The sequence below is a fragment of the Canis lupus genome, chromosome 12 (assembly GCF_048164855.1).
Source record: "Canis lupus baileyi chromosome 12, mCanLup2.hap1, whole genome shotgun sequence".
Classification (NCBI taxonomy): Eukaryota; Metazoa; Chordata; class Mammalia; order Carnivora; family Canidae; genus Canis; species Canis lupus.
The window spans coordinates 10,387,256-10,405,325 of NC_132849.1; the positions used below are offsets into that span (position 1 = coordinate 10,387,256).

The 18,070-nt window shown below is 46.8% G+C and overlaps 1 protein-coding gene across 3 annotated transcripts in view; it reads left to right on the forward strand.

Moving 5' to 3' along the window:
- The first annotated feature begins 391 nt into the window (after positions 1-391).
- VTCN1 (V-set domain containing T cell activation inhibitor 1) overlaps positions 392-18,070 on the forward strand; it is a 55,104-nt gene continuing 37,425 nt past the window's right edge. The window contains exon 1 of one of the 3 annotated variants that reach the window (XM_072769619.1): positions 392-603. In XM_072769619.1, the coding sequence (XP_072625720.1) occupies positions 572-603 (32 nt within the window). In that variant the 5' untranslated portion in view covers positions 392-571. The remainder of the gene's footprint in view (positions 604-18,070) is intronic. The other 2 variants (XM_072769618.1, XM_072769621.1) reach the window with 2 other exon arrangements.

An 18,070-nucleotide genomic window follows, 5' to 3' on the forward strand; every position in this document is an offset into this window, starting at 1 on the left:
GGCCGGGCTGTCTCAGGGGCCCGGGGCCAGCTCAGCCCTCGGTGACACCAGCGCCCCGTCCTCCCGGCCACAGAGGTGCGGCCCCTCCTTGAGAGTCCACACCAGTGGGGGCCGCCTGTGTCTGAGCATCACCTGCCCCCGGGGCTGGGGACTGGGCCTCCCGGCTCCCTGGCGGGCCCTGACACTTGGAGCTGTTCCAGTCCTTTCTCGGGTGATCAATCGCCATCCCCGAGCTCCCTCCAGAGTGGGGAGGCGAAGACGTGCCCCGCATGCAGGGCCCTGGGCGGCCGTGCCCCCCCCCCCCCCCCGCAGGTGGAGGCTCCGGAGGCAGCCCCCGGCCGGCCTCCCCGCGGCTGGGAGGGCCCCTGTGCCTGCGGGGACTGGTGCCGGCAGCTGCTTCCTCATACCTGGGCCGGCCCCGCCGCCCCACTGCGGCCGAGGCGCTATTTAAGGCGGTCGCCCCGGAGCGGGAGCGGGAGCCGGAGCCGGAGCTGCGGTGAGTCACGGCCCAGCAGGCGGCGGCTCCTGGACCCCAGCGCCCACCTCGCGGCGAGGCGCGCTTCCCCCGGCCATGGCCTCCCCGGGGCAGATCATCTTCTGGAGGTAGCGTCTGCTTGTCCGTCTTCGCAGTCGGGGGGAGGTCTGTGGGGGGCGCTGAGCACCACCGGGCTGCCTTCTGGCGCTGGCAAGAAGCCTGGCCGGACCAGAGCCTCGCCAGATGGGACCTCGCAGCACAGCCCGGCCGCCCAGGGCTCTACGCAGGGTTGGGCTGGGTTTCCACCACCGGGGGTGGCACCTGCCGGGGCAGCTCCGATCGGGGAGTGTGTGTGTGGGGGGGGGGGGGCTGAGAGCATCCCAGACGGGGAGGCTCTTGCGGGGCACCCAGCATGGTGGCCTGGAGCTGCTGCTGGGGTGGAAGGGAACCGGTGACCGATGATGGGGAGGATGCAGGCAAGTGCGCTGTGTGGCCCCCAGGATGAAGCAGGTGAGCAGCTCTGACCCTTCTGTGCGGGTGTGACTTCCCGGTACTGCTGCCTACCCCAGCCAACACCCTCCCACCACCCCCAACTCCAGGATGGGGTCCCTAGTTCTCCAGAGGCTCCCTGGAGAGGAGAGCCCCGCTGCTGGCTGCTGCTGCTGCTGCTGCTGCCGAGGCCTGAGTCTGCCCACCCTGGGGTCTAGGCCAGAGTAGGAAAGGACGCAGGAAGAAAGAACAGGGAAGGCGCAAATGGCAGGAAGCTAGTAGAGCTGAGAGGATGGAGAGCCCAGAGCTGAGAGGAGGGGTGAGCCTAACCCCCCTGCAGGAGGAAAGAAGAAAGCCTATCCCTTACATTTTGCTCCTCCCACTTAGCTACCTCTAGTTGCTTATTCTTCCCTCAGGACATCACTTCCCTTTACAGAAAGAGCTGGAGAGTGAAGGAAGGGTTTTCCCCGAGAGGGCTGGTGATTCAATGTCTGACACAACTGATGACGGTTTTTAGGAAGACGGGTACCTGTCAGGTCTCAGGGTTGTTTGAGAGATCAGTCCTCTAATTTCTAGATATCCTTTCCAGGGAGAGGAAAAGAAGGGGGTGATGGAGGAAAGCTCAGGTTAACAGTGAAGTTTGTGAAGAGGCTGAGGGGATATGACTTCCCAGCAGCAGCCTAGAATATTCTCTCCCTTAAAACAAAATAGCCGCTCCCTCACTTGTGTCCATCTGCAATAGCTAGTCCTGCAGCAGGGGTTGGCAGGGACAGGGTGAGAGGTGGTTTCTGGGGGCCAGTAGGGTGTTGGGCAGCACTCCCCTTCCTGTGGCTCGTGAGGACACTGCTCCCAGGAGGTAGGGCTTCCACTGAGGCTTTTCTGCCCTGCAAGAACGCCCAAGGAAGCACCGACGTCAGAGGAACTGGTGTGCCAGCATCTTCATCTCCATGCCCTGGGCTAGGTAGGTGCTTTACAGAAGTCTCCTTTAATCCTCATGGTAGCCTGTGAGAGTTCATTATCACCTCAGAGAAGTTAAGTCATGTGCTCAAGGCCACACACTGTGCAAGCAGGGCAGCATTTAAATCCACTCTATCTCTGAAACCCAAGCTCTCTCCTCTGGGGCATGCTCGCCCCCACTCCCCTCCCTGACCTAGACTCCCCCTCCCCCAACCCCCATTCCTCCATTCTGGTTCCATAGATGGGAAACACTCCTCAAGCAACAAGTGGCTCTGTTGTTCCAAGGATGGATGTGTGGGCTTTCTAATAATACATTATAACCAGCCTGACTGGTTTGGTGGGAGGATTAGCAGGAAGTGGGTGTTCAAAACGCATATTCCCCCACCCTTTAGAGACCAAATGGAATCAACAGAGGCTCTTCTGGTTGGCCCTAGCATGCCTCATTAGCTATTCATACTCTGCAATTGCAAAAGCAATGACAAGCCACAAGGGCGGCAGATCTTTTGTGCAAAGAGGCCACCAGGAAGAGGGTCAATGGGCAGGCTTGGTGGGAAGCAGGTCTGGAGAATTCATCCCAGGGAGCCTACCTAGGGGAACCTAGTATCCACTCTTGGCCCTAACAAACCCTCTTTATTTGCCATAATTTTCTCAATTCATAATAATTCCTTTTATTGAGGTGATCATTACCATTGGTGATGCAGGAGAGCTTATGAGAGGGCCTGCCATGCTTCACAGACCCGCTAGTGCATTTACTCTCTTAATTACCAGAGAGCTTAATACCTTCAAGTCTCATGCTCAAAAATGTATGCCACTCAGACATGGAATACTGTTTCTACTGTGCCTGACCTTCTTGGTATATTTAAGTACCATATGATCAGAATTCTCCTCCCCTCTTCCCATTATGGCTGTCAACGAGAACAGCATTTGCCCATGGAACATTTGTTGAGTACCTGCTAGGAGTGCAAGTCATGATCCCTGCTCAAAGAGGTTATATTCTGCTCAACACTAACTGAGTATCTACTATATGAAGGGCATTAGACCAGGCACTGGGGCAAAGGCAGCTATGATATTGATGAAATTATAGCCTAGTGGAGGAGAAGGCCTCCCAAACAGATCATTCCAACCTGCTGTTCATTAAGTCAAGAGATAGTAAGGGCAGGAGGCAACAGCAGCCTTCCCTAACCTGAGGCTTTGAGGGAGGTTTTCTGAGCCAGTTGATGGCTGGGCTAAGTCTGGAAGGATGAGTTAGTGTGATCCAGGTGAAGAAGGGTAGGAAGGACAGACACTCTATGCAAAGAAAAGAAAAGAAAAGAATAGAATAGAATAGAATAGAACTCATGGACCAGCATCGGGTGTTGGAAAGCTACAAGCTACTCTCCTATCATCATTAAATTATGAAGCATGAGGCAGGGAGTGCTAGGATGAGGCAGGATAGGCCGAGTCAGGTCATGCTGGGCCTCATCTGCCAGGCTCAAAGTTAGGGATTTGTTGTTGTGATGAGGAGCCAAAGAAGGCTCTCAACCAGGGGGATCTTGGTGGTTTTCATCTTAGGTGGGTAACTCCAAAGGTAGCATGAGGATAAATCCACTCTATCCCTGAAACTCCAGGGCATTGAGCCTGGAGGTCAGGAGAAATAGTAGGGAAATAGTTGCCATCAGAAGGGTAGAGAATAATGAGGACTTGAAGTAGAGAATGATAGCAGGGATCCAAAGGGGAAAATAAATTCCAGAAACGTTTAGAACTTAAAATCAGTAATATATGATAACTGAATGGAGGGGCAGGTAGAGTGGTGCAGAGTAGGACTAGGTGAGGCAAAAGGCGGAGCCTGGAATGATCCCCTTGTTTCTGGATTGGACAGAATGAGTTGGGGAAGAATGAGGAGAGATGAGAGCTAGCTAACTCTCATACATGACGAATTTGAGATTCCCCTGGGACCTCCAGTTGGAGATGCTCAACAAGAAGTGGAAAGCATGAGGCTGAAACTGGAAGAAGTCAGGGCTGGAGATAGCAATTGAGTGTCAATGACTCACAGGCAGGGAACAGTCACCTCAGATGTCTTCTGAGGAAAGCACATAGAGAGGAGCAAGGAGCCAGGAATGGGAAGCTAAAGGAAATCAACTTTTCAAGGTGGGCAGAGGAAGACGAGTCAAAGAAAGAGCTGGGAGTACGTGGTGGGAGAGGTAGAAAGAGACCAGGATGGACAAGTCTCAGGGATGTCAACAGAGCAAAGTTTCATAGAGGTCACAGGGCTGGAAGAGGTGTCATTCAGGCTCAGTAAGGTCTGGTGCTGATAGAGAAATCCAACCCAGATGAAAATAAGGCCTATGCAGCATTTCAGGAAACTCATATGGCTTTGCCCAGAAAATGAAGGCCAAGTAGATCCTGTACTCAAATGAGGCCAAGAAGGGACAGGGGTGTCTCTGAGTCTAGCTCATGAGTGCCTCGAGTGCACACAGTCGGCAGAGAACACCAGATAGCTAAAACATCTGGTAGCTCCCCTTCCTGAAAGCAAAGACACGACTGTAGCAGAAGTGAAGCCCAGCTGGCACAGATTTCAAATTATTATTCTGCTTTCCTTCCCTCCATCCTTCTCTCCCTCCCTCCCTTCTTTCCTTCCTTCTTTTTCCCTGGGTTCTTCATCTATCTTATTCTGACTCTTCTATCTGAGGTGAGTTCTTTGGAGCATTAGCATTTAAGACTGGGAGGAGGTCACCAGCAACAATGGGATGCATGAAGACCTGTCAAAGGAAGGAAGTTACTGGGTGGAGAGGGAGCAGGAATCTTTTTACCAGAAGAAGGTACGTGAAACACACAACGAGGGAGGCTAGAACATGAGCAGTTCAAGGAGCTTTGCTCCACAGTCCTGGTTTCTTGTTGCCCCTGAGTTTTCAAGCTGCAGCTGGCTCAAACACCCCAGACATTAGTGGCCAGAGCAAACAGGGCTTGACAACGCACAATGAAAGTTTGCCTGAAAATCATGAAAGGCCTGGCTTGGGGTGGATCTCAGCACAGGCTACAATGATGCTTGAAACCCCACTGAGATGGGCCTAACTTTTGGACTCTCTCAGCCCATCAGGTCTAAGACTTCGGGGCCTCTGGGGCCCATCCTCATGAACAGGACAGGAAGTTTAGAAAATGAGATACAACTGCACCTTGGAAGAAAGACTTAAACAGGTTGTACTTGTGTTCCTGCCCCTATCAGAGGTACATCATCTTCTGAGCCTGGCCCTATTTCCCCATTTCTACCTCTTCCAATGCCACCCCTCTCTCTCAACCTTCAGCTTGAATGGCATTTCCACTTTGAAGTCTTCCTGGATCTTTCTGGTTGCAGTTAATTGCTCCTTTTATGTTCATGGTTGGCCACGTTGGTGGATTTCTGTTCCTGGTACCCTCAGTAGGGTTAGCCTTTTGGGGTTCTGGCCTTTGTCCCATTCACTGTTGTATGGAGGCAGTGTAGCACCAGGGCTACAATCTGGGCTCTGGAATCAGACTATCTGGTTCAAATCCTTCTGCCATCTTGAACACTTACCCTCTATGAGCCCCAATTTCCCTATCTGTACAATGGGGACAATAGTACCTAACTCCTAGGGTTATGTGAATGACATGGGATGATTATGTGCCTGGCACATCCTAAGACCTCTATACATGTTAGCTATTGCTAGAGTCATTATTTGCAATTCTACAATGCCCAACACATGACTAGCTCTCTGCAAGAACTTATTAACCTCAACTCTATGATCCCACTGGCCCTCCCATCCCTTGAATAGATGTTCTCGTGAGACTATATTTTGGATAATTGCCAATGGGGTCACCTAAAGATAGTTAACTCTAACAACACTCTGGAGAATAGTCAGAGTTTTCTAGATTCTTGTTTTGGAAAAAAAATCACCTCTATTGTTTATGAGTCTGACACTAATCCATCTCTCAACCCGAGAATGACTATAGTTTAGAATAAATGTCTGGCTCTGCCAGTATCAAGCATGAAATCAGATGAGGTGAGTGAGGAAGATCCTTGTGTGTACAAGCTCAGCATCTCGATCTTTCTGATGAGGCACTTTTGGCATCAAGAGCCACAACCTCCAGGGGGCAGTTGGAGCTATGGAGATCTGACCAAGCACTAGGTAATGGTTAATTAGCTAAACCACCCCACACTCCTAATTATCTCCATTTCCCAGATGCAAATATTGAGGCAAGACGACTTGCTCAATGTCTCCCAGCCGGCCAATGGTAGGAACCCGCTAGTTCCCACCTAGACCTTCATACTGACCATTACTAGAAAAGAATCTTTCTAATCAGCTCTCTTTCCTCTCCTGTCACTTGAAGCAAAACCCATCTCATCGGTGGCAAAATTCACTTCCTCTGGGACAAGTGACTGCCAGGGTTTTTTTTTTTGTGATAGTCACAGAGAGAGAGAGAGAGAGAATGAGGCAGAGACACAGGCAGAGGGAGAAGCAGGCTCCATGCACCGGGAGACCGATGTGGGATTCGATCCCGGGTCTCCAGGATCGCGCCCTGGGCCAAAGGCAGGCGCCAAACCGCTGCGCCACCCAGGGATCCCACCAGGGTTCTTAACCACTAAGGAAGGAGCTGTCCCCAGAACAGGCTAGAGCCTTTGGATTATTGGCCCCTGGTTTGCAGTATTTCAAGTAGCAAACAGCTACTTGAGCTCTAGATAAATGAGCTCAGGAGGAAAAAGTGACTGAAACTCAGAATTACATACTTTCAGAACTTGAAAATTCAGATAGTACACCCCCTCATTTTTATTGCTGAGACAATGAAAATAAATTGTGTGCCTTGCCCAAGGGTCATGCAGCTTAAAAAATGAGTACAACAGAGCTCTTTCAATAATTCTATGTTGCTCAGTGTCCCCAGCTAAACAGTGTGTTGGATCACAGCCAACCACGATTTACCCAACAGCAAGGGCCCCCACATTGGAGGGACTGAAGCTTCCTTTATATTTGCCTTTGACACATGAAGAAGTAGAAATAATGTTGGTCCTGGAATTAATCTGACCTGTGTTCATATTCTAGGTCTTTACTTCCTAGCTGGGTATTTTACTCGACTCCTCTGTGTCTTCATTTCTTCCCCAGGAAACTGGGATTAATAACAATACCTACTTTATAGAGCTGTTGTCAAGACTAAACGAGTTAACCCACAGGAGATGTTGAGAGAGGCACCTGGCACCCATAGCACTTTATGTAGGAGTTACTCTTATTCAGTTACTCCCACCCGCTGTTTTTACAGAATAACAAAGTGATTTGGAGGGAGGGAGGGGAAGGACGAGTCCCACAGTGGCAGCGGGGGCTGAAGGGAGCTCAGCGTTGAATTGTTCTGGGGCTTCATTCAACTGGAGATACCTTCTTTTCTAGTCCGTGTCGCATGAGATCTGGGAACATCCCTGGCCCCCTAAGGTGGCAATACCATCTACAACACTTCAGAGTTCAATCTCCAGACAGCAGCACCAGTAGCACCACCTGGGGCTGTTAGAAATGCAAATTATCACAGGTACCCCTCCCCCCAAGACCCACTGAATCACAGCAGGAGGCAGGGCCCAGCAACGCATTTTGGCAAGCCATCCAGGTGATGCTGATGTGTCTCAGGTTCCAGGAGCTCTGTGTTAGCATTCTCTCCATGCTCCTTGGTTCCTTGTGGAAAGCATGAGGATTTCCTCCAGACAGAGATAAATTTCACCTGGGATCATTTATCATCCCACATTTCTCCTTAAGAAATGTTCTAAAGAGGGACAGATGGGCCTTGATGAAAACAAAGAGAAAAACATGAAGTTGCTGCAGGTAAGAGGCCCAGGTCATATTTCTCTTTATATTAGTTTTCCGCAATCCCAAGCCATCTGCCTGGAACGGTTCAGATTTACTAGCCCATCACTTCCAAATGTATTCCTACTACTCCCAGCACAGCAGTAGTGGGAGAAAGGGCAGACGGTTTCCCCTCTTTTTCTGCAGGTTTAGAATGAAAAATTTCATCAAATAAAAACCATGAAAGATTTGAGAAAGGGAGAGAGCTTCCATAAAATTTAGGGGTATTGTCTCTTTTAGCTTCCTATGGGCTCCTCATTGTGCTCTCACCCCCACCCCCCACCACGAAACAGCCATTTCCTACCTCTTCAGTCTTGTTGCAAGGCTGCCGTTCTCACCTCCCACCCCAGCCTCAGATGATTATCTTGCTGTATCCTTCGCTGAGAAAATGAGTCTGCAGACAGGTACTCCTTCATCTTTCCACTTCCAAAACTACCTGCTACACTCACTTGTGCCCTTTTTCTTTGCCTTCTTTCCTGGTATGGAGGCAACCCCTCTGTGCCCTGGATCCATGGGATCCATCCAATCTTGCCTGCTGTTCCAGAACACCTCTGCCAGCCAGCACCCACAATCCTCCCTCTGCTCTTCTTTCGTCCCCGTCACCATGCAGCCCACAGTCAGTATTTGCTATCTGCTAGGGAAAACCCTCTCTCAGCCTTCATGCTTCTCCAGCTTCCACCTCATGTGTCTTTTCCCTTCTCAACAAACTTGCCAAAAGAGCTGTCTGGAGTTACTGATCTGAGATTTGCAGCATCATGGAGGGAGTAGGATGTGGTTCCTAGCACAGACTGGAGCCAGGCTGCCACTTTCTAGCCATTTGGACTTGGGCAGATTATTTATTCTCTTTGTGCCTGGATTCCTCATCTACAAAGTGAAAATGATATTAGAATCTGCATAATAAGGCTGTGAGAATTATGTGAATTCATACACGTAAAACACTTAGCAGATGCTTATTGTAAACCATGATTTTGTCCTCACTATGCCAAGTTATTGCTCCTGTCAATGCCAAACCTAATGTGGACTTCTCTGTTTCTATTTTCACAACAGCATTCAGCACAGCTGTCCCATTATCTACTTCTTGATTTCTTTTCTTGGTTCCCATGATACTAGACTCTCCTGATTCTGCCCTCTGCCCCTGTGACACTGGTATGGTCTCTTGGGGTTCACCTCTGCTTCTCTATGCCTGGTCCTGGTCTGGATATAGCTGCCCGCCCCCCACTACCCCCCAACCCCCCCCCCCCCCGCCTCTGCTGCCCCACATAATTGGAAGCGAACCAGGATCTTCCTCCGGGAACCTGCTCTGGTATGAGGACTTTGATTCATTTCCTCCTATATTTGATGGTTTGCTCTACTCTGCTAAAAAGCCTCAGGATCCAGAAACAAAATATAACAGTAGAGGGACAATTATCCTTTAAAGGGGCTGGCATAAGCTTCGGGGTTGGGATATAGTTCCATAAGGATGCTAGGGTAAGTCATGAACTAGCAAGTGCTGTGTAGGAGGATGGCCACATTGGGCCACCCTTCGTGGAAACAGCCTCAGTGCCTAGCAGGATTCTCCCATCTGCCTGCTTCTTATTCTACTCAACCCATTATCCTGTTGCATGAAAGCATCATGGAGTCCAAGTGACATGCATGATTCCAACACCTTATAATCTCTATATTTAAGTACCTAAGACAGTGGTTCCCAAAGTGAGTCCAAAGGACACTGATACTGCAACAAAATTTTCCCCAGATGAGTTCTGTAGTCAAGCAAGTTTGGAAGTGTTGAATATTATTGGGTTGGACCATATGAAATTGTCAATGTTCAATTGTTTCTGACCTACAGAAATGGTCATTTCAAATGGCCCAACCTAAAATGTACTCTTCTGGGACATTCACTTAGGCATATTAGCATATTAAAGTCCTAAAGGTAAAGAAATCTGTTTGATTGTGATGGATGCAATGTTATGCAAATGTAATCCTTTTAAAAATTATTAATTTAATGCTTATTAATAAACATCGGGACACACTTCAGGAGACTATGGGCCAGAGTAATTAGGAAAGAACAGAAGTCATGCATAGAATAAAGCACATTAACGTGGGAGCCTGGGAACAGGATCAAGGGCTGAGCAAATGCATGGGAGGGAAAGAACAGGCTGGTATTTTCCATCCTGAGAATGCGCACCCATCTTTGATACCCAAAGTCATATTCCTCAGACCTTCTCTTTGTACTGTAATTCTTCCTTGATCAACCTTCTTCCAAATAGACTTTTTTTTGTGTGTAACTGACTTCTGCCCTTTCTTCCCTTCAAAAGCATAGGGAGGATTCATGAGGTGACATCAGTGACTCACCCCATAATCCTCAAATGACAGATACTAAATAAACAGGAGTATTATTTTGACTGCCCTTTCATTAGTATCATTATTAATTAGTTCATCTTTTCTGGGAATTATCATCAACCCAGTTCATAGGTGTTCATCTAATTTGCTTACAACTCGGAAATAAGTTCAGCTAATCTGGATGCGGTGCCTCAGGGAGCATCTCACATATGCTCTATCAAAGATGTGGGCACATGGCCAGATTTGAATTTGTTGCTCTGCAGGCACCAGAGTCAAATGTCCATGACAGAGCATGAAATTGGATGGGGTAGAATCAGGTGGAGGAGAGTGAGACAGGGCTTGGGCAGGACTAAATCCTCAGTGCTTCCACCCCACCCCCACCCCACCCCCCACCGTCCCACTGTCTGGAGTTCTTCCCACAAGAGAGCCTTTAACAGGTTTCTCTGTCATTCACATGCTGGCTAATGGCCATCACTGTGACAGACCCTCTGTGGAGTGACTAAACATTTTGACATCATTCAGCCCCTCTGGTCACCTAGCAGGTGTTAGGTGCAGGTAGGTATTATCTAGTACTCTGGGGAAGTGGAGGATGAGGATTGATAGGTACAGTTTGCTTCCCCCTGAGAGCACAGAGTTAATTAAAGTTGTTAATAGTAGTCTGGTGGGACTTAAGTGACATTAAATGGGGCCTTGACCATTTTGTGTCCTGCAATGAAAGACACTGCCCAGAGTGAGCATACTTGCAAAAGAAATTCTTAGCCTTTCAGGGGCATTGCTACAAACATTCAGTTGCCAGGAAGAGTAAAAACAAGCCTTTCTTCTTTCTTTCTTTCTTTCTTTTTTTTTTTTTTTGAGAATTTATAGTCCACTTTATTTTTTTTGTATTTTTTTATCGGAGTTTGATTTGCCAACATATAGTATAACACCCAGTGCTCATCCCATCAAGTGCCCTGCTCAGTGCCCGTCACCCAGTCACCCCATCCCCCCCACCCACCTCCCCTTCCACTACCCCTTGTTCGCACCTTTCTGATTTCTTATGATGTAAATGAAAATAAAGCCTTTGACTTAGGGATGCTGAAAGAGCAAACACAGATAAGCCTTGAACACGCCACATCATCTTTCAGATCCTCACATCTCATTTGTCTTCTCCCTGTTAAAGTCAAATAATCTTCATAATACTTGGAGAGCTCTGAGAGCAGCAGGAAGGGAAGAGGGCATGGATATTGCCCTATCTATTCAGCTGCAAGATAGATGGGGGAGAGGGTAGGATTTGGCACCAGAGGAGCCTGACTTGACTTCCCCTTCCAAATTTATATTGTATAATATGCCAGTCACTTAATATCTCCTGTTTAAGTAAGGACAATAATGGACCCAAAACTGCCCTGAGGTATGAAAGGCACAATAGATAATCATGACAGTGACATTAACGGCAACACATAGCTCTCTTACATTACTTGGTATGTCTACATCTTTAATTGAGAAGCTGTCTCACCCATTTGAAGAAAATAACTTTTAAAAAGCACCAAGACCCATATACCATGGACTTTAAAATAGAAGTATTAAAAGCATTAAATATATGGCCATATATTTTAGGCCATATGTGTCCTATTGTCCATTTCCCTTTGAGTCTAGCTTTCAAAGGGTCTGCCCATATCAGAGATGTAGCCCCACATTTTGGATCTCTCAAACAACTTATGTCAATTCTGGTGTTGGCTCTCTTGTGGGATCACTTACAGTCATACATGGCCTTATATATTGTGGGACTGTATTGTAGAACAGTTCTACAAGTTCTGCATACAGTATTGATTTATTTAACACATATTTACTGTTTTGTTTTGTACCTGGCAACAGAGATCTAGGGTTGCAGTCATGTACCAGGGATAGAGCTTAACATTGTTCAGAGTACAGATGAGAAGAAGAGATAGATAAGTAAGAACACAATTATAATACAGTAGGCTACATGCCACTGCAGGCCAGTTTCAGAATGCTTTGACATCAATCTCTAATCCAGTGTTAGTAGTAGTGATGGTAGTAGTTGTGTTGGTAGTAGTTGTGGCAGGTGATTAGAGAGTCTTTTTGAAGGAGGTGGCTTCTGAATGGAGATTAGTAAAGCAAGAAGAAATGGGAAGAACATCTAGCAAAGTACAAAGTCTATGAGGCAGGGCAGGATGGGAAGACGAGTGGGAAGGCAGAGCAGAAACCAGAGTGGTATCTGGAGAGAGCAGCATGCTGGATTTAATCTTCTCAACTGTGGAAGAAGTTGGGTTTTATCTTCCCATTTTGCAGCTGAGTTAAGACTTCGGTGCTGTGAGAAAGTGAAGGGAAATGTCTGGGAAAGATTAGAAGATGTGCAAAACTAGCAGAGGAGATCAAATCACTTTTGAGAATGATTTTCAAATGAGTGAGGAGAGATGAGGTCAGGAAGCCTTTGGTTAATGGCAGGACGCTGTGAGGCCTGTTATTTGATACTTTCTGCAAGGGATCATAAATTTCACTACTTAACCCTTACCACAACTGTTGAATATAATAAATGCAAAGGGAATCAAAATAGAGTTTAGATATATCTACCTTCAAAGTCTATACCCTTTCCTAGTTTAGAAAGAAATTTATTTTATTTTTAATACTAAGATTAAGTGGTTGGAGCATTGGGGAAGTCAGAGTGCCTGGGCTGGTGTCAGGTGGCTCTTCATGAGGCCAGTGCCTTTAGGTCCAAGGGCTTGATGGCTATACTTTGCCAAGAGCCCAGCTCCCTACGAACCCCAGTACCAAAACCCCAAGTGCCCTGTTCCACTGCCTTTCTTTAAAAGCTCTTAGAAGTATGGGGCAGCCTGGGTGGCTCAGCGGTTTAGCCCTGCCTTCAGCCCAGGGCATGATCCTGGAGACCCGGACTCCCATATCTGGCTCGCTGCATGGAGCCTGCTTCTCCCTCTGCCTGTGTCTCTGCCTCTCTCTCTTTCTCTGTGTCTCTATGAATAAATAAATAATCTCTAAAAAAATAAATAAAGCAGTTTTGCTATGCGTTGTCCATGTAATGCTTTTGATGTTTTCCTAGATGTCCAATGGTTTCAGTGAAAGTTTTCCATTGGGTTGCTATTTCTTTGACTGTGACATTGTGAAAAATGGACCACAGGATATTTTGGTTTTCTATAGGTTATAATAAGATCATGTCTTTAGGGGCGCCTAGGTGGCTCAGTCAGTTAAGTGTCCGACTCCCGATCTTGGCTCAGGTCTTGATCTCAGAGTCATGAGATCAAGACTTATGTGAAGCTCATATGGAGCCTACTTAAAAAAAAGAAAAGAAAGAAAAAGAAAGAAAAAAGATCATGTCTCTGGAGCTAGACAGTACTTATGTATAATAATTAAGAGCTGATTTCTAAATGTGTATTTATATTTAGCTACTAATTTTAATTATTCATATAAAATCTTTCTGAAAAGGTTATTCAAGGGGAGATAACCCTGAAATAAATATATGGACTGCCATTCAGTTGGGCTGTCTCATGGACATATTTTGGTTCACTAGAAGAATATGTTCCAAAATCACATCAGCTCAGTTTGGTATTTATCAAATGCCTAGGATGAGTCAGGCACTATGTCTGACACTTAGGGGAATAAATGTGACTGATATATTGATTCAGCATGACCAATAGGTTATAATCAAAGCAAAATTTTATTTTTATCTCTTTCTGACCTTTTAAAGTGCATTCAGTAGGGAACTAACTACATGATAAAACTGCTGAAGGCTCTGATGAAAACTTGGCCTCTCCATCAGTGAGCTGATGTTCCCTCCGCCCCTGGTTCCTGGAAGGTCCACTTGTCACATGACTCTCGATACTCAAGTCCCCTCTCCCCAGTGTTTCTTTTTTTTTTTTTTTTTAAGATTTTATTTATTTATTCATGAGAGACACAGAGAGAGAGAGAGAGAGGCAGAGACACAGGCAGAAGAAGCAGGCTCCATGCAGGGAGCCCCATGTGGGACTCGATCCCGGGTCTCCAGGATCAGGCCCTGGGCTGAAGGTGGTGCTAAACAAATGAGCCACCCGGGCTGCCCCTCCCCAGGATTTTGATGGGTGAGCACTCATCATGGCTCAAGGATCTCTGGCCTGTTGGACAAATTCACATTTTCTTTGCTTTGTACAAGGGCAAATGACCTCCAAATGCAGCTCTGTGTTCCTTCTGCCCCCACCTGAACCCCTGCCTCTGTCTTTCTCTCTCACTGACCTGTTCTAGACTACATTAAATTTCTCAGGTATGATTTAGGGTCTAGCTCATGGTGTCACCACCACATGCCAACTTTGTGCTTTGTGCTTCGAGAAAGGGGAGGAGTTATGTCCTCAGGAACAACTGCACAAATCTTCTCTCCCTACTCTGAGGCCCCTTTATATCCTTCATCTTACTGAAGTGTCTTGGGATTATGGAGCTGGCTGTCAAAGATCCCCCTTTCAAAATCTGCACAGCAGTGTGGGATCTTGCTTAGGTATGCAGCATCTATTGTATCTTGGAACTTCAGCTGAAACTTGAAACTTAATATCCTATTACACAAAAATAAAAAGATACAGTGCCTGTTATTGAGTAGTTTAGAAGAGAGCAAAGGAGACACGAATGTGTAAGCCACTCATTTTGATTTGATGTGACAAGCATCGTGCTAGAAACAGGTACCAGGGACAAGAAGGACACGGAGACAGCTTCTAATACATATTGTCGCCACTTTCCTTCAAACATTATCTAGAAGAAGGCCATGGGCAAAAGGATGAGGAGGCCGGGTGGCTTACCAGGAGTTCAAAGAATGTGGTGTCTTCCCAGGAACCTCATGCCTGGGGAAATGATAAGATTACAAATTTAGGATTAAACTGTATAATTGGGTACAGTGGATAGGAAAAGGATCCTTTTCTAAGTATTTTAAAGGAGCCCTGGAAATCTGGGCAGCCAAATGTAAAAATAGCAAGCTTCTCTGAATCTGCCTTGAGGTATTGTAGAAACAGGGCAGGTTCGGAGGCAAGGCCACTGTGATGTGTGTCACGGCTGTGCTGCCAGCACCATGGCATCCATGACCATATAGAAGACATCTGACAAACACAGTCCTGGATAGGAAGAGTGGAGAGGGAAAATGAGGAGCCCTGTCTACTAAAGCTACCTTCTCATTCTCTGCATGTTATCTCCCATCCAATTCCTTCTGTTGCCTTTGCAATAAATAGCTTATTGCATTTTCTCAGCCTCCCACCCCAACCCGAAACATGGCGTTACAAAATTATAAGGAAAATACTGAACATCTAAGAATGAGCTTGCTCCTCTAAGGCTGCTGAGGCGGGGGGAAAGAGTGTGTCCAATTAGGGCTTTAGCTGAAGTTTATGCTGCTGAGCCCAGAACCCCAGAGATGTCCCATCTGGCTGTCCAAACAGGTACAATCCACTTCGCACACGGAGAGAGCCCTACCATGGCCACACATCCACAGGGCCTGTTATACTTTTAGTTATTTTACCTATTGTCCGTCTGAGCCATCGAAGGGGCCCAGAAATTCAAGTAACTACCCCTTTCAGACCTCTCACACATGTCAAACCACAGTTTCCATTTTAGGAAGGATCGCTCCCACAACCAGAGACCATTTTGGAGCAATGAAGCAGCATTTCATGCCCAAAGTATTGACAACCCTGTTAAATTCTGACCCCTCTGGCAGGCTTTGGAAGCTTCTTCTGGGAGGGTGTGGCTGGCCCTCACTGGGCAGCAGGAAAACTGGCCGGATGGAGGAGTTCCAACATCCCCACCTGTCATTCCTGCCTCTTGTCTTCTGGGTCCCCTGTCAGTGTTGCCACATCCCCACAGTCATTCTGGGTTTCTCGGCTCTGGTGGCCACTGGAATAGTCATGTTTGACTGAAATGTGAGAGATTTCTGTCTTTGGTCTGGATAAGATCCATGTAGGAAGGGGAAAGAAACTAGGAAGCCATTGTAAATATGAAACTGAGAAGACTAGTTGTTTTTGTTTTTGTTTTTTTAAGATTTTTATTTATTCATGAGAGACACACACAGAGAGAGAGGCAGAGACACAGGCAGAGGGAGCAGCAGGCTCCATGCAGGGACCCCGACGGACTCAATCCTGGGTCTCCAGAATCACGCCCTGGGCTGAAGGCGGCGCTAAACCACTGAGCCACCCGGGCTGCCCAGAAGGCTAGTTTTTTATCCTAATTTTTGAAATCTGGGTCAAGATAGATGTGGCTGGTGCGGTTTTAAGGGCACTGACATCACTCCCTTTTCTCATCTCTAGCTAACTTAGAAACAAAACTAATCAGTTTCTAGACCAAGGGAAAATTGGGGAGGCATTTCTCCCAGGCCTGGCAGCGTTCTTGGTCCTCAACAGAATGTGCTTCTAATTGTCTCTGAAGGAGCCCCTCCTCTCCTGACTTCACCCTCCACCCCTTGGCCTGGAAAACAACACAGTTTGTATCCACAGCTATCCTGCTTCTTCACATGGGCCTTGGCCTCTTGGGAGAGCAAAGGAATATAACATTTTTAGTGACCTTGCTACATGCCAGGCACTATCCTACAGGTGTTATTTATATGATGAAGAAAGGCACCAGGTGAAGAAGGTAGTTCCCTTCCTGGCCTTCAAATATTTCTCTCTTGAGTTCAGAGCATTAAAAAGATGGGGATGCCTGGGTACTCAGTGGTTGAGCATCTGCCTTCGGCACAGGTCATGATCCTGGGGTTCTGGGATCCAGTCCCACATCAGTCTCCTCACAGGGAGCCTGCTTCTCCCTTTGCCTATGTCTCTGTCACTCTCCATGTGTCTCTCATGAGTAAATAAGTAAAAATCTTAAAAAAAACAAAAAACACTGCTATACTTTCCAATAGTAAAAAAAAAAAAAAAAAAAAAAAAGATGGTAATGGTACCCACTAATGCTCCATCAACTAGCCCGTAATTCAAAGTACAAAAAACACAAGACTTTAACACACAAAAAAAGTATACACGAGTTAAAATTAAAAACACTTCCTTCCAGTTTTCCTGATTGTAAGACAAACTGAAACTTAACTTTGATCTCCGGTCCTATTGTGAGTGTTGGTCAGGGGTGGGAGGGACAGGTTGCCGTGCCTGCTGTGCCACGAGGTCATACTTGGTTGGCCTCATGAAGAGCCCGGTGCGGCTCAGTAAGGTCTGCTTTGTCCCATCTCTTGAAGTTCTGAAAGCTTAGACCCCTGGACAGCAAAGCTTTGTCTGTCACTTGTTTCTCTAACTTGCACAAAATTGCCTGAAATGAATTCTCTGGATGACCATTAAGAGCGATTCTGCCCTGGGGTGGAGGTACAAATCTTGCGTTTCAGTTTTTGTAGCAGCTTCTAGTAGCCTGTCAATTGGGCATGAAGCTTCATGTTGGGTGCCATATTCTCTCCGTATCATAGCTGTGTCTGTAATACCTGCTGAGCCCTGTAGCCAGACTTCATATCTCTCATTTCCTGTTCTTGTAGCACTTTGGAGATATAATCCCATCATTTCTCCGGCATCCCTTGCGACTTTTAGTTGTCATTCCTTTCTAGGTAACCTGTCTTCTCTCTTTTAAGATCGTTTTGCTCTTTGCTCATTGGTTGCATTATGAAGTGTCTTGGAGCTTTCATTTCCCTTACTTGAGATTCACTGAGCTTCCTGAGTCTGAAAATTGGGATCTTTCATAAATACCAAAAAACACTCAGTCTTTTTCTCTTCAGATATCGCGCCTCCCTCTCTCTCTCATTCTTTACTTCTAATGAGATATATACTAAAATTTCTCGTTTTGGTCTTGGTGTGTCTTTTCATATTTTTCATCTGTTTCTCTATACTGCATCTTGTGTAATCAGTCAACTCTTACCTCTGCTTGACTGATTGTCCCTTCCAGTTGTGCGCAGTTGTAACTTAACTTGTTCTAGAGCTTTAAGCTCAATGATTTATTTTTCGCTTCCAGACATTATGTTTTGTTGTTTTTCAAACCTTTATCCTGTCAGACTTAGTCTCTTGCTCCTTCCTCAGGCTTCTCATTCCCTCCTACTTTCATT